Below are 20,731 nucleotides of genomic sequence, written 5' to 3'. Positions count from 1 at the left end.
ATGCAACGCATGTTCCCGATGATGCTTGGGCTGAGGACACAAGGAAGGTAGTACAATATCTTCATTCAGATGAAAATCTGAAACCACCTTGGGAAGAAAAGATGGCTTAGGATGAAGTACTACCTTATCCCTATGAATCACTAGGTATGGGGACTGGCATGATAATGCAGCCAGTTCTGACACCCTGCGAGCAGAAGTAATAGCCACCAAGAAGGCCACTTTCTGGGATAAAGTAAGCAAGGGAATCTCCCTGATGTTTTCAAAAGGAGGTTTCTGTAGAACCGACAAAACCAAATTAAGATCCCAAGGCGGTAAGGGCGCGCGGACTGGAGGAGCCAGGTGCCGCACCCCCTGGGTGAAATTCCGCACCAAGGATTTGGTAGCTAAAGGCTTCTGAAAGAAGATTGCTAATGCTGAAACTTGACCCTTGATGGTGCTCAAGGCTAGCTTCTGCTCAACCCCTTGTTGCAAAAAGGCCAATATTCGAGACACCGAATAGGTACGTGGAGGAAATCCTAAAGATTCGCACCACGCAATATAAGTTTTCCATGTGTGATAATAGACTTTGCTGGAAGTCGCTTTCCTTGCTTTAATAAGGGTAGGAATGACTGAAGCTGACAAACCTCTGTCCTTCAGTACTTGGGTCTCAATGGCCAGGCCATTAAACCCAGCGACTGTAAAGCATGATGGTAAATTGGTCCTTGAGACCACAGACACTCCCTGAGACGAAGTTCCCACGGAACGTCTACGACTAACATGTCCAAGTCGGCCAGGCCGGCTTGAGGAGGCCAGCCTAGAATTTCTAGGACCACTGGCGCTGATTGGATCTGAACCAGGCGTCCCTAGAGGTATCTGGCCCCGACCATCCGAGAAAGTCTGGTCGTTTTCTGTTCCCACACATTTATCAGATACCTGATAGTTATCAGGAAAGGTGATCTTTTCTGGTTGAACCTCAGGGACCGAAGTCACCCGACTAGAGGCTACTTGGCCTATCTGGTCAACCAGATCCGATTCCTGTGAGGTATCGGGACTAATCTTAGGAAAAGGTAAAGGAAAAGATCTATTCAGGGAACGGTAATTACCGCTTCCTGTAGTACTTAAATGTTGGAAGGGAAGAATCGCACCGGTAGTAGTGGTTGATGCTCGATCTAATGTCCTGAATACCGGTGAAAACGTCCCCCCACCCTGAAACCGGGTGGGGGCGCACCTTCAGGCTGTGTACTCCTTTGCTTCGGGTTTGGCTGGGTTGGTCCTTTGCTTGTCCGACCAGCCCTTCTTGAACCCTCCTGGAGGAGTCTTGCCTTTCCCGCTAGTACCAGCCGGGCGCCCTTTATGGGCGGTAAAGAAAGGTCCTCGCTTGTTGCGAGGTCCCTTAGCTTTAGCAGCCTGTGGCAAAAAAGTGCTCTTGCCCCCAGTGGCATCCTTAATGATTTCATCTAGGTTGGCCCCAAATAGACGATTCCCCTGAAAGGGGAGATTTGTCAAGGTCTTCTTGGAACCTAGGTCAGCTGACCAGCATTTTAACCACAGCACACGTCTGAGGATCACCGCTGTCTTAGATGCATGCCCTAATAAGGGAGTAGTGTCCAAGGCTGCGTCACAGATAAACTGTAGCCCTTGTATAATCTGTTCCATCAAATCAGATGTCTCCTGGGGAATATCTTTTCCCCTAAGATCTTGGCGTACCATTTTCGCCCATTCCGTAAGTGTCTGGGAAACTAGACCAATAACAATTACTGGTCTAAAAGCTGACCCTATCAGAGAGAAGATGGTGCGGGACTCTGCTTCCATCTTTCGATCCACCGGATCCTTAAAGGACGAAGTGTCCTCCACTGGAATAACCGTGGCTTTATTCAGCCTGGAAATAGGCGGATCCACGACTGGTGGTACCGTCCATTTCTTAATGATGGATTCCTCAAACGGATAGCGTCTAGCAATACGCTTGGAAATAGTAAAGGTACGTTTAGAATGCTCCCATTCTCCTTTAATCTGATTACCGAAACATTTAGGTACAGGAAAAACCTTCATCGTCTTGATGGGCTTATTAGTACCAAAAGGAATCTCTGTTTCAGTTGCCTCTGCCGGTAAAGCCTCAAGTTTTAAGGTTTCCTGCACTGCTACAACTAGTGCGTCCACCAATGCTTCTTCCTGAATAATAGCAGGAGAAGAAGCGTCCTCCTCACTGTCTGAGGGGGCTTTACCTGGGATAACAGCCCTTGCAGAGGAACCTGCAACTGCCGTGACCACCTCTGAATCTGAGTCAGAGGTGTCAGATGGTATAGGGGTAGGCGGGGGTCGCTTCCTTGACCCCCGTCCCTGACAGGCCGCCTCCACCCGAGCCACCATAGACTCCAAAATTGCTGTAAATGACTCTATACTCTGTGCACCGGCGGGTCCCGTGGCCCCCTCGAGGGAAACAGGTGGGGGAATATGTGTGGCAGGGTCCATGATAACTCCAGTTACTTCCTGGATAATATAATTCAAAAATAAAACTTTTCTCTTTTTTTTTTTTTTTCGACCCCCAGCGCCACAAAAGCCCCTTAGTGTTACCTGCTAGGGATCCCTATCGATCGAGAGAGAGAGAGAGAGAGATAGACCCCCAGGCTCACCACTTGATGCTCAGAGTTTAACTGCAACAGGTTACAGCGCTGTCTTAACAAACAGGAAGTCTTTTGGCTGGCTGCCCAGGAAGAAAGGAGGCGGCTCCGCCCCTCTGTACGCCTTCCGGCGCCTCCCCCAAGCTCCACGAGGTGTTTGGATCACCTCAAACATGGCCGCCCCCATGCTGGAGACACGAGGCTACGCCAAAATGGCGGCTCGTGCGATCCAGCAAAAAAATGGCGGCGGCCCGTACTGAATAGCGGTGTGCTGCAGGGCACACAACACTCTCACTGCATGGGGATATGGCGTGGTTGGCGGTACCGGCCCTGGCGGACCGCATGGCCGTTCGGGAGGCCTGCTAATAGCTGGAGATCTGATTAGGAAGGCAGTCTACATGTCCGTGGCTTCTGACTGGTAGGTAGCTTATTCTTAACCCATAAGATTCCCAGAATGCCACAGATTACATCTTTAAAACATGTATACAATTAGATTGTTAGCTCCCAAACCAAGCCTCCTGGCTTTTTGCACACATAAAATCACACTCAAAGTAGGAGGATCTGTGTCATGTTGTAGGATAGAAAGGGACTCTATCTTACCATACAGAGAGGGGCCCGCGTTCACCACAAAACCCGTCAGGGGGAAAGGGGGAACATACTACTCACCATACCGGAACCAGGCGGACACCAACTCCTGACAGTACCCCTCTCCACCGGGGCGGGAGGGCTGTCGACCGATACGGACGCAGTGACTCATGGTCTTTGGCGTTTCAGCGAGACGTTTAACTCGCGTGGACAGTCCTTTAATGGGACTTTGTCGCGGCCGACCCAGCGCGGAGCTATGGCCTGCACGCGCTCGTAGGCTGAACTGGGGTGACCACCGGATCTCAACATCCCGCCCGTCGCCCAGTTCAGCTTTCTTGCTTGAAGATCTCACAGGAACACTGGAGAAAAAAGCTGTCTAAAAAAATCCTTTAAGAAAAAATTCTTGCCAGGACCTAAGATCCCAGCAAGGTATCTAGGTCCTTACTCCTAACTAGACAGAAAATAACTGATTTGCTGAGGCAGAGAGAGAGAGAGGATATACCCTCTGGGACTGCCCCTGGGGTGTGGCCAGAGCTTTTTAATTTCCTGTCTAGTCCTGCTCCTGTGGAGGCAACATAACCCGAAGGTGGTGTATCACCGAGGACTACGTCTGTCAATGAGCGCTAGAGAAAAAATGATTCCCCTTTAAAATGGAAAAACGCGAACGCTAAACGCGGGTCATCGCGTTCGGACGCGTTCAGACGAGTTTGTGCGTTTGAAACGCCGGGAAACACACGTTCGAACGCAAATAATTGCGTTCTAAAAACAGTCTCTGAACGCAACTGCCTGCAAATGACTGTAAACGACCCTGTGTACATGGACAGATAAGATAAAATGTAGATGGGTTCAGGGGCTTCTGAAAAAAACGCCCAACTGCTCCTAAACGGCCATTTCCAGCGTCCAGTGTACATGGAGCCTTACTCTGGAGGAGCTGCAGAGATCCACAGCTCAGGTGGAAGAATCTGTCCACAGGACAACTATTAGTCCTGCACTCCACAAATCTGCCTTTATAGAAGAGTGGAAAGAAGAAAGCCATAGTTGAAAGAAAGCCATAAGAAGTCCCATTTGCGAGAAGCCATGTGGGGGATACAGCAAACATGCGGAAGAAGGTGCTCTGGTCAGATAAGACCAAAAGTGAACTTTTTGGCCTAAAAGCAAAACGCTATGTGTTTCAGAAAACTTACAGTGCACATCACCCTGAACACACCATCACCACCGTGAAACATGGTGGTGGCAGCATCATGTTGTGGGGATGCCTTTCTTCAGCAGGAACAGGGAAGCTGGTCAGATTTGATGAGAAGATGGTTGGCGCCAAATACAGGGCAATCTTAGAAGAAAAGCTTTTAGGAGTCTGCAAAAGACTAGAGACTGGGGCGGAGGTTCACCTTCCAGCAGGACAATGACCCTAAATATACAGCCAGAGCTACAATAGAATGGTTTAGATCAAAGCATATTCATGTGTTAGAATGGCCCAGTCCTAAATCCAATTGAGAATCTGTGGCAAGACTTGGAAATTGCTGTTCACAGACGCTCTCCATCCAGTCTGACAAAGCTTGAGCTATTTTGCAAAGAATGGGCAAAAATGTCACTCTCTAGATGTGCAAAGCTGGCAGAGACATATCCAAAAAAGACTTGCAGCTGTAATTGCAGCGAAAAGTAATTCTACAAAGAATTGACTTAGGGGGGCTGAATACAAATGCACCCTACACATTTTTTAGATATTTAGTTGTAAAAAAAATTTGAAAACCATTTATCATTTTCTTTCCACTTCACAATTATGTGCCAATTTGAGTTGGTCTATCACATAAAATCCTAATGAAATACATTTACATATTTGATTGTAACATAACAAAATTTCAAGGGGTATGAATACTTTTTGAAGGCACTGTACACAGTCGTAAATGACACTCCACTCTCTCCTTCCTCCTCCATCACCTCTAACTAGCTAAACACAATGAGGTGGGATATTACATGTATATTGATGGAGGCTTCACCTCCCTCTTATTCTAAGACACAGGGTGGGGGGCCTGTGACTTGCAGAAATCCACCCACAGCATTTTCTTGCCAAACAATACTAAATATTTGATTTCAAATATTTTATTTATATATATATATATATATATATATATATATTTGTATGATAATTTATTACAGTTTATTGATATTAATTATTTTTACTCTGTATTCCAAAGGCTGTTTTTTTTTTTTTTTGAACATGTGACCAACAGTAGGGGACTAGAAGCTCCTCCTACCTTTGTTTCCCTGCAGACAGGCTGGGAAAGAGCTGGTTGATGTGACAGTTAATTGATTAGGAAAAAGGTACCTAGATGTATTTATTAATTAAAATAATTACAGTGCCATCATCCACATACAGTAATAAAAGTGACAATGTGAATAAAACAGTGTGTGTTTAGTATCACTTTAAGCACATTTAAGATGCCTTAAGTGGTCCTGCAGCTTGATGAATCAGGGCTTATGCATCTACTGAATCTTAATAGAGCACACCGTATATGAGGAAGGGGGCGCATTCATTGTTAACAATTTCACCAATGACCAACCCGGTTTTACTCATCCTGCACCATTGCAATTTCATTACAATACCATTTGCTGTGATTTTGGTACAAGGCATTGTCATAATGAAGAATTGGAACTGGCCATATATTTCCAATACAACTAATAGACTCCATGCGCACTAGTGTTTTTTAAGCTCCTAGAAGCTAAATAATGTTATCCTATGTGTCCATGAACACTACTTTAGGCAATTAGGGGCCAATTCACTAACATTTACTGCATGTGATACACAATAACGTGACTATTTTGCATAAATGATCACATGCGGTAAAAAAAAAAAAAAAATTCCAATTCACAAAAAAAAAAAAAAAAACATTATGTGGTATTTACCACAAAATGAAAAATGTGGCGGGAAATATTGTTTGAAAACCATGCGGTAAGCTCTTAGAAATAGGAGAGTAAAAAAACATGCAATAATTATCACCAGGGTTTTGCTGGCGGTATCACATGCGGGATTTGTCAAAAAACAGTGTGGGGGTCCCCCCCAATAGCTGGTTGCTAAGGAGCGGGCCTGGGAAGCCGGCTGCCGAGTCCTTAACAACAGATGACTCATCAGCTGTCAGCATGTATCCCGATGCTAAAATGTAACAACAACATGCCGGCAATTAAAAATTATGAAAAATACAGCATGGGTTTCCCACACCAAAAAAAAAAAAAAAATCATATTAGACTCTTATCTGAGCATGCCCCCCACCCCCCAAAGCACCTTGTCCCCCTGTTGATGGGCAATGAAGAGAGATAACACTGCTCATGCTAGTCAAAGTCCACGATTCAAAATGGGTGCTGAACCTCGGCTCGCCACCAGGAGAAGCATGAAAGAAGAAAATAGTCACACGCCATACTAGGTAGTGAACAAGCACATAGCAGTCCTGTGAAATGCGTCTACTGTCCTACCTTGCTGTACCTTGTACCACTTATGTGAATAAAGAACTTTTCTTCATTGGATTCCGTGGTGGTGTACGACCATTTTCTTCTTTCACCCCTGTTGATGGGGACAAGGGCCTCATCCCCACAACCTTGGCCGGCGGTTGTGGGGGTCGGTGGGCAGGGGAGTTTTCAGAATCTGGAAGCTCCCTTTAACAAGGGGCCCCCAGATCCTGGCTCCCACCTATGTGAATGAGTATGGGGTACATTGTACCCCTACCCATTCACCAGAAAAGTATCAAATAGTAAAAAAAAAAAAAGACAGTTTGACAATTCCTTTATTAAAAAAAAACAACAAAAAAAAAAAAACACAGGGTTCCCTCTGATCTAGATCCATTGTCAATCAAGATGCCGACACCACTGCTGGACCCCCTCCACTAAGGCATAACACTGAATGCCTGGCTTGCCTTTGACAGTTCTTATATAGGTAAGAGATGCAACCCCCAGGCGACGCCACCTGGAGATGTCACAGACTGGTGCATGCTGGGTCGGTGATGCCACAAGGGGGTGGTGCCACCAGGTGACAATGCCAAATGGCTCCGCTCCTTACCTATATATGAACTGTCACACGGCAGCGCAGGAAGATTATGGGAGCGTTCGTCGGGAGGAGAGCTTTTTTTTTTTCTTTTTATGGGTTTGCGGTGCGGCGGGCTTAATGATTGACAATGTATCTACATCGGGGGGGGGGGGGCACTGTTCTTTTATTTTTAATAAAGGAATTGTCAAAAACGGTCTGTGCTTTTATTACTTAGCATTCCTTTTGACACCGCCCCCAAAGCACCCACCCCCCCACCCACCCATGTTGGGGGCATGTGGCCTGGTATGGTTGAGGAGGGGGGGTGCTCGCTCACTTTCCTGATCTCCCGGGCTGCAATTGTTCTTAACATTTTGGCATGGGGTTCCCCTTCAAATCCATACCAGCCTTGAAGAGCCGGGTATGCATGTGGGGGGGGGGGGGGGGTCTACGCTGTCTTTTTTTTTTTACATAATTTTTAATTGACTGCATTTTTTTTTTTTTTTTACATTCAGCTGTCAGTGGGTTCTGATGAGCCATCCGTTGTCAAAGACATGGTTCCTGGAACACTCCTTAGCAACCAGCTCAATACAATAATTTAGCGTATTAAATAATTTGGTAATTACCGCTTAACTGAACAAATGCCGTATTCGGTATTTAACGCAAAAAATTCTCAGTGAATTGCACTTTCAAAACTGATTTACCGCATTTTTTTGGCCCTTTATTTAACTCTTAGTGAATTGACCACTTAATGTTTTTTGAGCTTCAAATTCTAGGAGCAGAATTTTTTTTTTAGCTTTTTGGAGAGTTTTCCAGCAGAAAAAAAGACGCTGAACTCTCCTAAACACTGTTAACCGCTCCTAAGCAGCGGGTTCCCTGCTGACAGCTAAATGTCAACTAAAAAATTGCTGGCAAAAGGTATAAAAGTGCACGGCACACAATGTTGGGGTCCTTTCACATGGGCTTTCCACCCGGAGGACTCAATTTTGCTCAGCGGGGATCGATCCGCCGAGAAGGCGGACGACAGGCCCGTTTCCGCCTACTTTGCAGCGACGGAGCTGTCAGATCCCCACTCTCCTCTGTGAGATCAGATGAAAACAGGCCGCCTGTCCGTTTTCATCTGATCCTAACCAGTTCGATCCTCCAGACTGATGAAAAATAGGGTTTTTCCATCGGTTTGGATTTCACAGACAGCATCGGATCAGATAGCAGCGGGTGTCAGCGGACATGTTCTTACTGACATCCGCTGCCCCATAGGGGTGCATGGAGCATTCGATCAGGTCCGCTTGAAAAACTGACAGATGGACCTGATCGGAAAGCCCGTGTGAAAGGGGCCTAACTACATGGTGGGTTCAAAAGAAATTGGCATATTTCCTGTTAAATTGATGCTCTACAAAGGCCTTGAAAGGAAGGAAGATGAATGTCTGGCTAGAATTCCACACTATTACTATCCGTATGTATTGTTCGTTTTCTATCAATTCTAATTTAACAGCAAAATGTTGGAATGTAATATGAAGAAATTATATCATTCTCTGCCCTACTCAACTAGAAACCTAGCCAAACTGGCCACTAAGCATTTACTGAGCACAGCACTTTGAGCAAAAAGGTATAAGCAACAAGTCAGCAGGAAATAAATGAAAGTGGAGTCATTTTGTTTAGGAGTGCCCCCTACCTCGCTGTCTTTCCTGATCTGTCCATTCATCTATGCAGGAGTAGGTCAGAAAAGAGAAAGTGGCAAATGAAAACGTGGAGTTGGAAAATATAGGCTCATTTTACAATCATGTGAAAAAGTAAGTACATCCCATGGAAATGGTTGGCCTTTTAAACATATTTCAACATTAGATCTTGATAGTGCCTACAGAAAAGGTGATATACCTAAAATTGATATGGTGTATTTATTTTCAGACTATTGATATGTTTGGTGGCATCATGTGAAGATTAAAGATCTCTCTTTATGAGCCTAGCAATGGATTTAAAAAGAATGCCAAATGATTTGAAATCTATTATTCTACTGTAAGGAAAGTAATCTACAAGTGGAGCCATACAATTTTTGAATACTGAGCAATCTAGCAAATTCAACCCAAGAGTTCACTCTGATGCTAAATGATAAAAGAAGGCTCCAACAACCACAACATTTTATAACAGGGTTTTCTGGTAGCTCTTGGAAAAGTTGGGGTCCAAGTGCATATAGATTCAATCAGAACAAGATTGCATCAATTCAGCATGCATGGGAGGTGTTTTAGACTCGATTCACACTAGCGCGACTTGTCAGGCGACTTGTCAGCCTGACAAGTCGCGCTCCCTCGCGGTCCATTGACTGCTACAGGACCCGTTCTTATAGGAGCGACACAAGTCGCTCCGACTTAGAAAAAGGGTCCTGTACTACTTCGGGGCGACCTTAGAGCGACTTGCATAGACTTCCATTATTTGACGTCAATGCAAGTCGCTCCGAAGTCGTGGTGCATGGGAATGCACAAGTCGCCCCCGAAGTAGTAAGGAGTCGTGCCGCTCCAGTGTGAATCGACTCTAAGGAAAAAGCCAAAGGAAACATTAAAGTAAGATTACAGTTTCCATAAACAAAGACCAGGCCTTCTGGAACAAAGTGCTGAAGAGTGATCAATCAAAGAGTTGTTTGGCCACAGTAACATGACGTGTTTAGAAGGCAAAGGTTTCCACGCTAGGATATAAACTGATAGTATATGGAAAATGAGAGAAAAGGCTGCAGCCCATCTCTTATCTATAATCCAATAGGATATATAGTATAGTAGGGTAATATGGAAGAGGTAAATGGCGCTGCCTGAAAGTATCTAATCTATGATTATATCAAATAAGGTAAAGGAGATCAAATCCAATGTGCAATCATAAAGAATATCCAATAAATAATAAATAGCAATAATTAACTGTGTTAAAAATGGGAGGAATCGGATCCGTGGAATCTAGCAATAATAGATCACAATATAATAGGCTGGAAGATATACCAGTTTGCCAGATCTAAGATTCTATCACATAAATATATGATAATTAGAATCAAAGTCAATGCTAACATAATAAATATATAAATGAAAATAGGAGGAATCGGATCCGGTAATTCTTGCAATAATGAATCACAATATAGTAGACTAAAATCTGTACAAATGCATCAAGGCAATACATAAATATAAAGTGCTGAAATGTGTAGTGGGTGACTGTAAATAATTCAAATAGGGTGACTGTAAATAATTCAAATATTAGTGTGCCATATAACACAAGGTGCTGGAGTGGTAAATGGACTAATGTGCAGATCCCAAAATGGTCAATATATAAATAAAGTGATGAAGTGCTGGTAATTCCAGTGGTAAAAATATGTACCAACAGGAAAAGTGGAATTACATATTACAAATAGTTTGGTGCTAGATGTTAACACAGAGTAAAATCAATACAATAGTGTAAATGATGACCAAAAAAAAAAAACCACATAAAGTGTCTAGTGCTGATAAAATATTGCGACTGAAAAGGTAAAATCGCATAAGATGCACAGTCCTATCATTCGAGTAGCACAAAAAAAAGGTGATCCAGTGCTGAAAATCAGTCCCAAAAGGATGTATAATCAGGTGACTAAAGGTGCTGCAGACCACTTCAAGGGTCTCCATGTGTGGTTAGTGTGATGGGACAGGTGCTCCCCTCACTCCCAGGACTGCACTTACCAGAAATTGTAACCCCTGCAGGGGTAACAAGCCTATAATCCTAGCTTGATCTGGTAATCAAGGGCCCACGATATCCTATACTCTGGTTCCTTTTGGTAGCATAGCCATTTACATTCAAGGGGGTTCCGGTGTATATATGAGGAAAAAAAACTAGTATAGTGTAGTACCGTTTTAAAATCAATACTTTTTATTAGTGAAAAGGTACTCACAAGCAAAGTAGATAAGAGAGCAGTAAGGCAAGTATCTTAGTCCGGGTACGCTGTAGCGGTAAGGCTGTTCCGGAACGCAGTGCCCTCCATGCCCCGGAAGTGCATTCCACGTGGGCAGGAAGTGACGTGGTGACGCTCTACGCGTTTCGTCAGAATGGCATCTTCAGGAGTCTCCGCTACGCTACCAAGAGGAACCAAAGTATAGGATATTGTGGGCCCTTGAGTACCAGATCCAGCTAGGATTACAGGCTTGTCACCCCTGCAGGGGTTACAATTTCTGGTAAGTGCGGTCCTGGGAGTGAGAGAAGCACCTGTCCCGTCACACTGACCACACGTGGAGACCCTTGAAGTGGTCTGCGACTCGAATGATTGGACTGTTCATCTTATGCGATTTTTCCTTTTCAGTCGCAATATTTTATCAGCACTAGTCACTTTGTGGTTTTTTTTTTGGTCATCATTTACACAATTGTATTGATTTTACTTTGTGTTAACACCTAGCACTAAACTATTTGTAAAGTTTAATTCGTATATTAACTATTCCACATTTCCTGTTGGTACATATTTTCCCCACTGGAATTACCAGCACTTTATCACTTTATTTATATATTGACCATTTTGGGATCTCGTTTACCACTCCAGCACCTTGAGTTATATGGCACACTAATATTTGAATTATTTACAGTCACCCTCTACACATGTCACTTTCAGCACTTTATTTTTTGCCTTGATGAATTTGTACAGATTTTAGTCTACTATATTGTGATTCATTATTGCTAGAATTACCGGATCCGATTCCTCCTATTTTTATTCATTATCAATTTATTATGATAGCATTGACTTTGATTCTAATTATCGTATATTTATGCGATAGAATCTTAGATCTGGCAAACTGGTATATCTTCCAGCCTATTATATTGTGATCTATTATTGCTAGATTCACCAGATCCGATTCCTCCTCCCATTTTTAATACATTTAATTATTGCTATTTATTATTTATTGGATATTCTTTATGATTGCACATTGGATTTGATCTCCTTTACCTTATTTGATATAACCATAGATTAGATGCTTTCAGGCAGCGCCATTTACCTCTTCCATATTACCCAACATGACGTGTTTACTGCAGACCGCAGACAGTCTTTCAGGAGAAGAACCGAATACAACTGTGAAGCATGGCGGTGGAAATGTTTATGGTTGTTTTGCTGCTTCAGGACCTGAGCAGCTTGCAGTCATCAAGTAAACTATGCATTCTGCATCCTATGAAAGTATACTTGATGAAAATGAGGGGCCATCTGTCCAAAAGTATAAGTTAAAGTGGGAATGAATCTTTCAAACACAATATTGACCTGAAGCACACTAGAAAGTCCATCAAGGGATGGCTCAAAAAGAAGAAATAAAGGAGTATGCCCTAGTCAAAGCCCTGATTTGATTCCCAATTACATTTTGTAGCAGGATAAGGAAATTGGCATTTCAAGCAAGGAAACCCACAAACCTCTCGCAACTGAAGGGATTTTGCAGGGAGAAGTGGTCAACATTTCACTAAGTCAATGTCAGAGAATGTTGGGCAGTTATACGAAAAGGGGCCATACCAGCTTTTGAAGCCAAGGTTGTACTTACTTTTTCCACAGTAAAGCATTGCATCTATTGATAATTTTGTTGAACACATGATTAAAAAGGCAAATTTTTCAATGGGAAAAATACCAGACTTTCTCTGAAAAGTGACAGTGTCATGCATGTGACCTCCTGTGTTCAACATGGAAAACAGAAGTCACTGAAGCTTTATCCTGAAGATCATGCTCTCAATGTATGTAGTGAGGACTACTACAACAATATTCACTATACCCACTGGCCATCCGAATATTAGATCTAGATACTTTCATGAAGCCAACTGCACCAATGCAAGTATAAAAGATCATTTCTAAAGTCCTGCTTTGGATTTTTCCCCCAAAGTTCAGCTTTAAAAGCTGTATGAAACCCAAAAAGGTATTATATTGCAGCTTACCAAATCTTGAATTAGGTGTCTGCATTAGTTTTTATTTTTTTTTCTTCATTTTCACCAGGGCATTCGGTGAGCAACACAATTCCTGTTTTAGGGTGTATCCACTCTAGACGGAGGAGCAACAGAGAAGCCTTTCGAAAGCAGTGTTGAGAGTCTGGGGAGCGGGTATATGTTATATCTACTGGCAGATTTAGACGGACTTCACTAAAAATTTAAAGACAAACCAGCTCACATTTTTTAAGCAGCCACAGAAACAGTTCTTTTTTTCTTTTGGGATAAAGGATTTACATAAATAAATAAAAGCTGACTTTAACCACTTAACCCCCGGAAGATTTTACCCCCTTCCTGACCAGGGCCTATTTTGCGATTCGGCACTGCGTGACTTTAACGGACAATTGCGCGGTCGTGCGACGCTGTACCTAAACGGATTTGTCGTCCTTTTTTTCCCACAAACAGAGTTTCTTTTGGTGGTGTTTGATCACCTGTGCGATTTTTTGATCATGCGCTATAAACAAAAAAAGAGCGTCGATTTGCAAAAATAACAATATTTTTCACATTTTTTTATATGAAATTCCCCAACAAAATGTAAAAATCAAAATTTTTTAACATTTTTGGCCAATTTGTTTTATGCTACATATGTTTGGTAAAAAAAAAAAAAAAAAAAAAAAAAAAAAAAAAAAAAAATCGCAAAAAGTGTATTTTGATTGGTTTACGCAAAAGTTATCGCGTTTACTAACAAAGGGAAAGATTTTTGTCATTTTTTTTAACGCGTAATGGCGGCGATCTGCGATTTTTTTGCGGTACTGCGACATTGCAGTGGACAGATCGGACCCTTGACTGACATTTTTGACACTTTTGGGGTTACCAGTGACATTTCTACAGTAATCAGTGCTATAAATATGCACTGTTACTGTAAAATTACACTGGCAGTGAAGGGGTTAACTTTTTTTGAGAGGGAGGGGCTATGTGTGTCCCTAGGGGCATGATTCTAACTGTGATTGGCTGTGGCTTGAGGTGTAGGAACAGTGATCAACGGTCCTACATAGTAAAACCATATGATCACTATTTCTACACAGGGGAGAATGACATCAGCCGCCTGCCTTTCTCCCTCTCCACCGACGATCGCGAGTGGAGAGGGAGAAAGCTGGCCAGCAGAGGGAAGCATAAAGTGCTCTAGAATTGCCTGGTAGAGGGCTGCACTGACTTTGGACTTAATAAAACAGTGGACCAACACCAGCAGATGACATGGCTCCCCAAACCATCACTGATTGTGGAAACTTCACACTGGACCTCATGCCAACCTTGATTTTCAAATGAAATGTTATTTACTTTCATTGGAAAAGAGGACTTTGGACCACTGAGCAACAGTCCAGTCTTTTTTCTCCGTAGCCCAGGTAAGACGCTTCTGACATTATCTTTGGTTCAGGAGCGGTTTGTCCCAAGGAATGCGACAGTTGTAGCCCATGTCCTGGATATATGTGTGTGGTGGCTCTTGAAGCACTGACACCAGCCATAGTCCACTCCTTGTGAACCTCCCCCAAATGGCCTTTTCTTCACAATCCTCTCGAGGCTGCAGTTATCCCTGTTGCTTGTGCACATTTTTCTACCACAGATTTTCCTTCCACTCAACTTTCTATTAATATGCTTGGATACAGCACTCTGAACAGTCAGGTTGTTTAGCAATGATCTTTTGTGACTTACCCTCCTTATGGAGGGTGTCAATGACTGTCTTCTGGACACCTGTCAAGTCAGCAGTATTCCCCATGATTGTGTATCCTACTGAACCAGGCTGAGAGACCATTTAAAGGCTCAGGAAACCTTTACATGTGTTTAGGGTTAATTCAATGATTAGAGTATGACACCAAGAGTCTACAATATTGAACTTTTTCACAATATTCTAATTTTCTGAGATACTGAATTTTGGGTTTTCACTAGCTGCAAGCCATAATCATCAAAATTAAAAGAAAGAAATCATTGAAATGCATTGCTTTTTGAATTGAATTAATGAAATAAGTTGACTTTTTGATAATATTCTGTTTTTTGGGATGCACCTGTATGTAGTTCACTGGCCTGCCTGACTAGATACAAATTGATGATATAGATCCGGTAGATCCTCCAAACAATATTGGATCAGTAAATCTTAAGTCGATTGTACAAAGTTTGCATGGTGAGATTGTAATGTGTATGGCGACCATAAGGTCCACCACTATCGCCAAGACAGACGTAGGCTCAAAGTATTGCATTAGATGTGATGACAATGAGGGAAGGTCCATTGTTGGAGCATGGGAGAGCACAGTTTGCCAGGGGCTCGGTTGACCAGGTAAGTAAAAGTGATCTTGCCGCCCTCTAGACTAAATTAGCAGGGACTCAGGGACTTTAAGATTCTCCAGGGTCAGCTTTAAGCTGGCTGTACACTGTTAGAATTTTTACCAAAAGGAATTCAAAGAATTGGTGGAAACTAACAGCCAATGGGACCACCAGGTTAAAAAAGTTGTTCACTTATCTGACATTTTTAAAAGAGGCAGGCTAATAATTGTTGTCCAAACAATTTTAGGAACTGTTCCGGTATTCTAACAGCTAGAACCCAGGGCTGTCAGAATACAGTGGCCCAGCAGGAGTGATTCCTTCATTCATGGATGAGTCCATTTTTCTTTCATTCAATCAGCAGGTTGAATTAACAAAAAAAAATACGTGATTTCCCCATCAACACACTGAAGGTGGATGGGGGGGAATCCTCAAGCTGAGCTATTGTATTCTGACAATGGGGAACCTTCCCCAGCTTCAGAATACACTGATCACTTTTGAAGGCTATGTCCTCAAGCACTGATCTAATGGGGAAAATCCATAAGGGTAGTTGAACAGGAGTCGATTGGTCGATTGACTAATGCACAACCACAGTGACCATATACAGTGGAAATAAAAAGTCTACACACCCCGGTTAAAATGTCAGGTTTCTGTGATGTTAAAAAATTAAACAAAGATAAATCATTTCAGAACTTCTTCCACCTTTAGTGTGACCTATATACTGTACAACTCAGTTGAAAAACAAACTGAAATCTTTTGGAGGGGGGGGGGGGGTAAAAATAAAAACTAAAATGATGTGGTTGCATAGGTGTGCACATCCTCTTATAACTGCTGCAGAAATATCTGGCAAGTAATGGCTGTGTGGTACATGTGACAACAATCTCCCGTTTATCTGGGCTATTGGGTAGAGTGGCAAGACGGAAGCCTTTTCTTATGAAGAAAAACATCCAAGCCCGGCTGCATTTTGCAAAAACACATCTGAAGTTTCCCAAAAGCATGTGAGAAAATATGTTATGGTCCGATGAAACCGAGGTTGAACTTTTTGACCATAATTCCAAAAACAACACTGCACATTACCAATAGAACACCATACACACTGTAAAGCATGGTGGTGGCAGCATCATGCTTTGGGGCGGTTTTTCTTTAGCTGGAACAGGGGCCTTAGTCAAGGTAGAGGGCATTATAAACCGTTCCAAATACCAGTTAATATTGGCACAAAACCTTCAGGCTTCTGCTAGAAAGCTGAACATGAAGAGGAACTTAATCTTTTAGCATTAAAAATGACCCAAAGCATACATCCAAATCAACAAAGGAATGGCTTCACCAGAAGAAGATTACATTTTTGGAATGGCCAAGCCAGAGCCCAGACCTGAATCCGATTGAAAATATGTGGGGTGATCTGAAGAGGGCTGTGTGCAGGAGATGCACTCGTATTCTGACAGATTTGGAGTGTTTTTGCAAAGAGTGGGCAAATATTGCCAAGTCAAGGTGTGCCATACTGATAGACTCATACCCAAAAAGACTGAGTGCTGTAATAAAATTAGTTTAAGAGTGTGCACACTTATGCATCCATATTATTTTATTTTTTTTATTTTTACTTCCCTCCACCTAAAAGATTTTAGTTTGTTGTTCAACTGAGTTGTACAGTTTCTAGGTCACATTAAGTCTCCATTCACACTGGTACGACTTGTCAGGCGACTTGGTCAGCCTGACAAGTCACGCACCGTCGCGTCCCATAGTGTAGTACAGGACCCGTTCTAATAGGAGCGACACAAGTCGCTCCGACTTAGAAAAAGGGTCCTGTACTACTTCGGGGCGACTTGCATAGACATTCATTTTATGAAGTCCGTGCAAGTCGCGCTGCACGCGACTTCACAGGTCGCCCCCTAAGTCGGAGCGACGTAGTGTGAGCCGTGCCTAAAGGTGGAAAAATGTCTGAAATGATTTATCCCTGCTGAACTGGCTAAATATAAATCCATGTAGGGCCGGCTTTATTGTGGATAAAGAAATTTGCTAGGTTTCCTTCATTCCAAGCGCTGGCTTAGTGTTGGGTCACTCTAGTCCCTGATCCCTATATAGTCATTGACATTTGGCAGCATTTTAGCCAGCAAGGGTGAACTGGCTTAGTGTTTCTATGGCCAGGGACAGATGTGTAGATGTGCTGGGGTGTCATGGGCTCTTAGGCACAGAGTACTTGCGTAAATGTACCCCAATGAACTCAAATGCCTTGTTAGAGCAGCTTTTTAAAGTGGAAATTCATCCTAACACTAAAATCTTTAAATCTTCCAGTATCCATGATCTAAAACGAATCTATCTAACCCTGTAAAGAAGAAATCGCTATACATACCTTTTCTGAGGCTGCTCCAGTCTGGTCCTACGCTGAGCTATCAGCAACGGCTTCTCTGTGTAAGTCAGTGCAGGGGAGGCAGCTGACAATGGAAGCCCCAATTCCCGGCCGTTGTTGGATGTGCCTGCACACAGCATCCGTCGCTGGAGACCAGATCGGAGAAGCTTCAAAAAAGGTATGTATAGTGATTTCTTCTTTACAGGGCTAGATAGGTTAGTGTTAGATCATGGATGCCTGTAGATTTTAGTGTTAGGGTGGACTTCCACTTTAAAGCGGAGTCCCCCCCCCCCTCCAAAAATTAAAAGTCAGCAGCTACACATACTGTAGCTGCTAACTTTTAATATTAGGACACTTACCTGTCCTGGACTCCAGCAATGTCGGCACACCAGCCGATGTTTCCATCAGCTGTCAGTGCTGCCGCCATTGCCGGTAAGGGAATCCTGGCAGTAAAGCCTTGCGGCTTCACGGGTGGATCCCTACTGCGCATGCGCGAAGCACGCTGCGCATTCGGATTGGCTCGGCGGCGGGGGAAGGAGGAGGGGGCCAAACCTCAGAGGGAAGATGCCGACTCCTGGAAGTGGGGAAGGGTACCTGTCATAAACAGGTACCCATTCCCCCCTCCCCCCGAAAGGTGCCAAATGTGGCACCGGAGGGGGGGGGGGGGCAAATGAGTGGAAGTTCCACTTTTGGGTGGAACTCCGCTTTAAGAAAAAAAAATGTTTATGCTGATAATTGTTTCCATGCTATCAGATGTGATGTGGCTGTGCTGGTCCTGCTGCCCCATACTTATGGATTCCCAGGGTTCAATCACCTAGGGGCTCCTTGCTGGAAGGCCATGGCACACACCCTGAGTATGGGTGAAGAGGAGCAGCCATATTAGCAACCACTCACCTTTCTTGGCTTTGTCTGGAGAGATGTTCTGGGCTCGGAGGCGTTGATCCAGGATGTAGAGCATCTCTCCACCAAGATTGATGAAGAGCAATGGAAGGGTGCGGAGAGACATGGCTGGGATGATGAACGAGACAGGCACAGATGTTAATGGCCGATAGGGATCCGCCGATCGGGGCTTCTTCTCGCTGAGAACGCAGGCCCTGCTCTCCCTTACAGAGGCCCCAGACGCCGCCGCACGGTTACTAAGATACCGGCTCTACCAATCACAGCGCCCTGCTAAGACGGCTTAAAGGGGCGGTACTGTACGCCGACTTAAAGAGCGGAGCCGTGTGTAACTGATATGCTCATACATGCCTGCACCGTGTATGGAGCCTTATATATAACGCTAAATCATTCAGCACACCTTCTGCTGACTTATTTATACAGCTTTACATGTATAAAGAGTGATTTATACATCTTTACGTGTATATAGAGTGATTTATACATCTTTACGTGTATACAGAGTGATTTATACATCTTTACGTGTATATAGAGTGATTTATACATCTTTACGTGTATACAGAGTGATTTATACATCTTTACGTGTATATAGAGTGATTTATACATCTTTACGTGTATACAGTGTGATTTATACATCTTTACGTGTATACAGAGTGATTTATATATCTTTACGTCTATACAGAGTGATTTATACATCTTTACGTGTATATAGAGTGATTTATACATCTTTACGTGTATACAGTGTGATTTATACATCTTTACATGTATACAGAGTGATTTATACATCTTTACGTGTATACAGAGTGATTTATACATCTTTACGTGTATATAGAGTGATTTATACATCTTTACGTGTATACAGAGTGATTTATACATCTTTACGTGTATACAGAGTGATTTATACATCTTTACGTGTATATAGAGTGATTTATACATCTTTACGTGTATACAGAGTAATTTATACATCTTTACGTGTATACAGAGTGATTTATACATCTTTACGTGTATACAGAGAGATATATTTACATCTTTACATGTATACAGAGTGATTTATACATCTTTACGTGTATACAGAGTGATTTATACATCTTTATGTGTATACAGAGTGATTTATACATCTTTACGTGTATATAGAGTGATTTATACATCTTTACGTGTATACAGTGTGATTTATACATCTTTACGTGTATACAGAGAGATATATTTACATCTTTACATGTATACAGAGTGATTTATACATCTTTACGTGTATACAGAGTGATATATACATCTTTACGTGTATACAGTGTGATTTATACATCTTTACGTGTATATAGAGTGATTTATACATCTTTACGTGTATACAGTGTGATTTATACATCTTTACGTGTATATAGAGTGATTTATACATCTTTACGTGTATACAGTGTGATTTATACATCTTTACGTGTATACAGAGTGATTTATACATCTTTACGTGTATATAGAGTGATTTATACATCTTTACGTGTATACAGTGTGATTTATACATCTTTACGTGTATACAGTGTGATTTATACATCTTTACGTGTATACAGAGTGATTTATACATCTTTACGTGTATACAGTGTGATTTATACATCTTTACGTGTATACAGAGTGATTTATACATCTTTACGTGTATATAGAGTGATTTATACATCTTTACGTGTATACAGTGTGATTTATACATCTTTACGTGTATACAGAGTAATTTATACATCTTTACGTGTATATAGAGTGATTTATACATCTTTACGTGTATACAGTGTGATTTATACATCTTTACATGTATACAGAGTGATTTATACATCTTTACGTGTATACAGAGTGATTTATACATCTTTACGTGTATACAGAGTGATTTATATATCTTTACGTCTATACAGAGTGATTTATACATCTTTACGTGTATATAGAGTGATTTATACATCTTTACGTGTATACAGAGTGATTTATACATCTTTACGTGTATACAGAGTGATTTATACATCTTTACGTGTATATAGAGTGATTTATACATCTTTACGTGTATACAGAGTAATTTATACATCTTTACGTGTATACAGAGTGATTTATACATCTTTACGTGTATACAGTGTGATTTAT

General features: G+C 42.4%; 1 protein-coding gene across 1 annotated transcript in view; it reads right to left on the bottom strand.

Moving 5' to 3' along the window:
• Nucleotides 1–20,731, bottom strand: part of OSCP1 (organic solute carrier partner 1) — a 68,387-nt gene that overhangs the window by 36,505 nt on the left and 11,151 nt on the right. Inside the window, exon 2 of the mRNA XM_082244716.1 lies at nt 18,626–18,800. Coding sequence (XP_082100842.1) covers nt 18,626–18,737 — 112 coding nt within the window. The 5' untranslated portion in view covers nt 18,738–18,800. The remainder of the gene's footprint in view (nt 1–18,625; nt 18,801–20,731) is intronic.

The sequence above is a fragment of the Pelophylax lessonae genome (genome assembly GCF_965119305.1).
Source record: "Pelophylax lessonae genome assembly, chromosome: 2".
NCBI lineage: Eukaryota > Metazoa > Chordata > Amphibia > Anura > Ranidae > Pelophylax > Pelophylax lessonae.
This window is presented reverse-complemented; position numbering and strand designations above follow the sequence as displayed.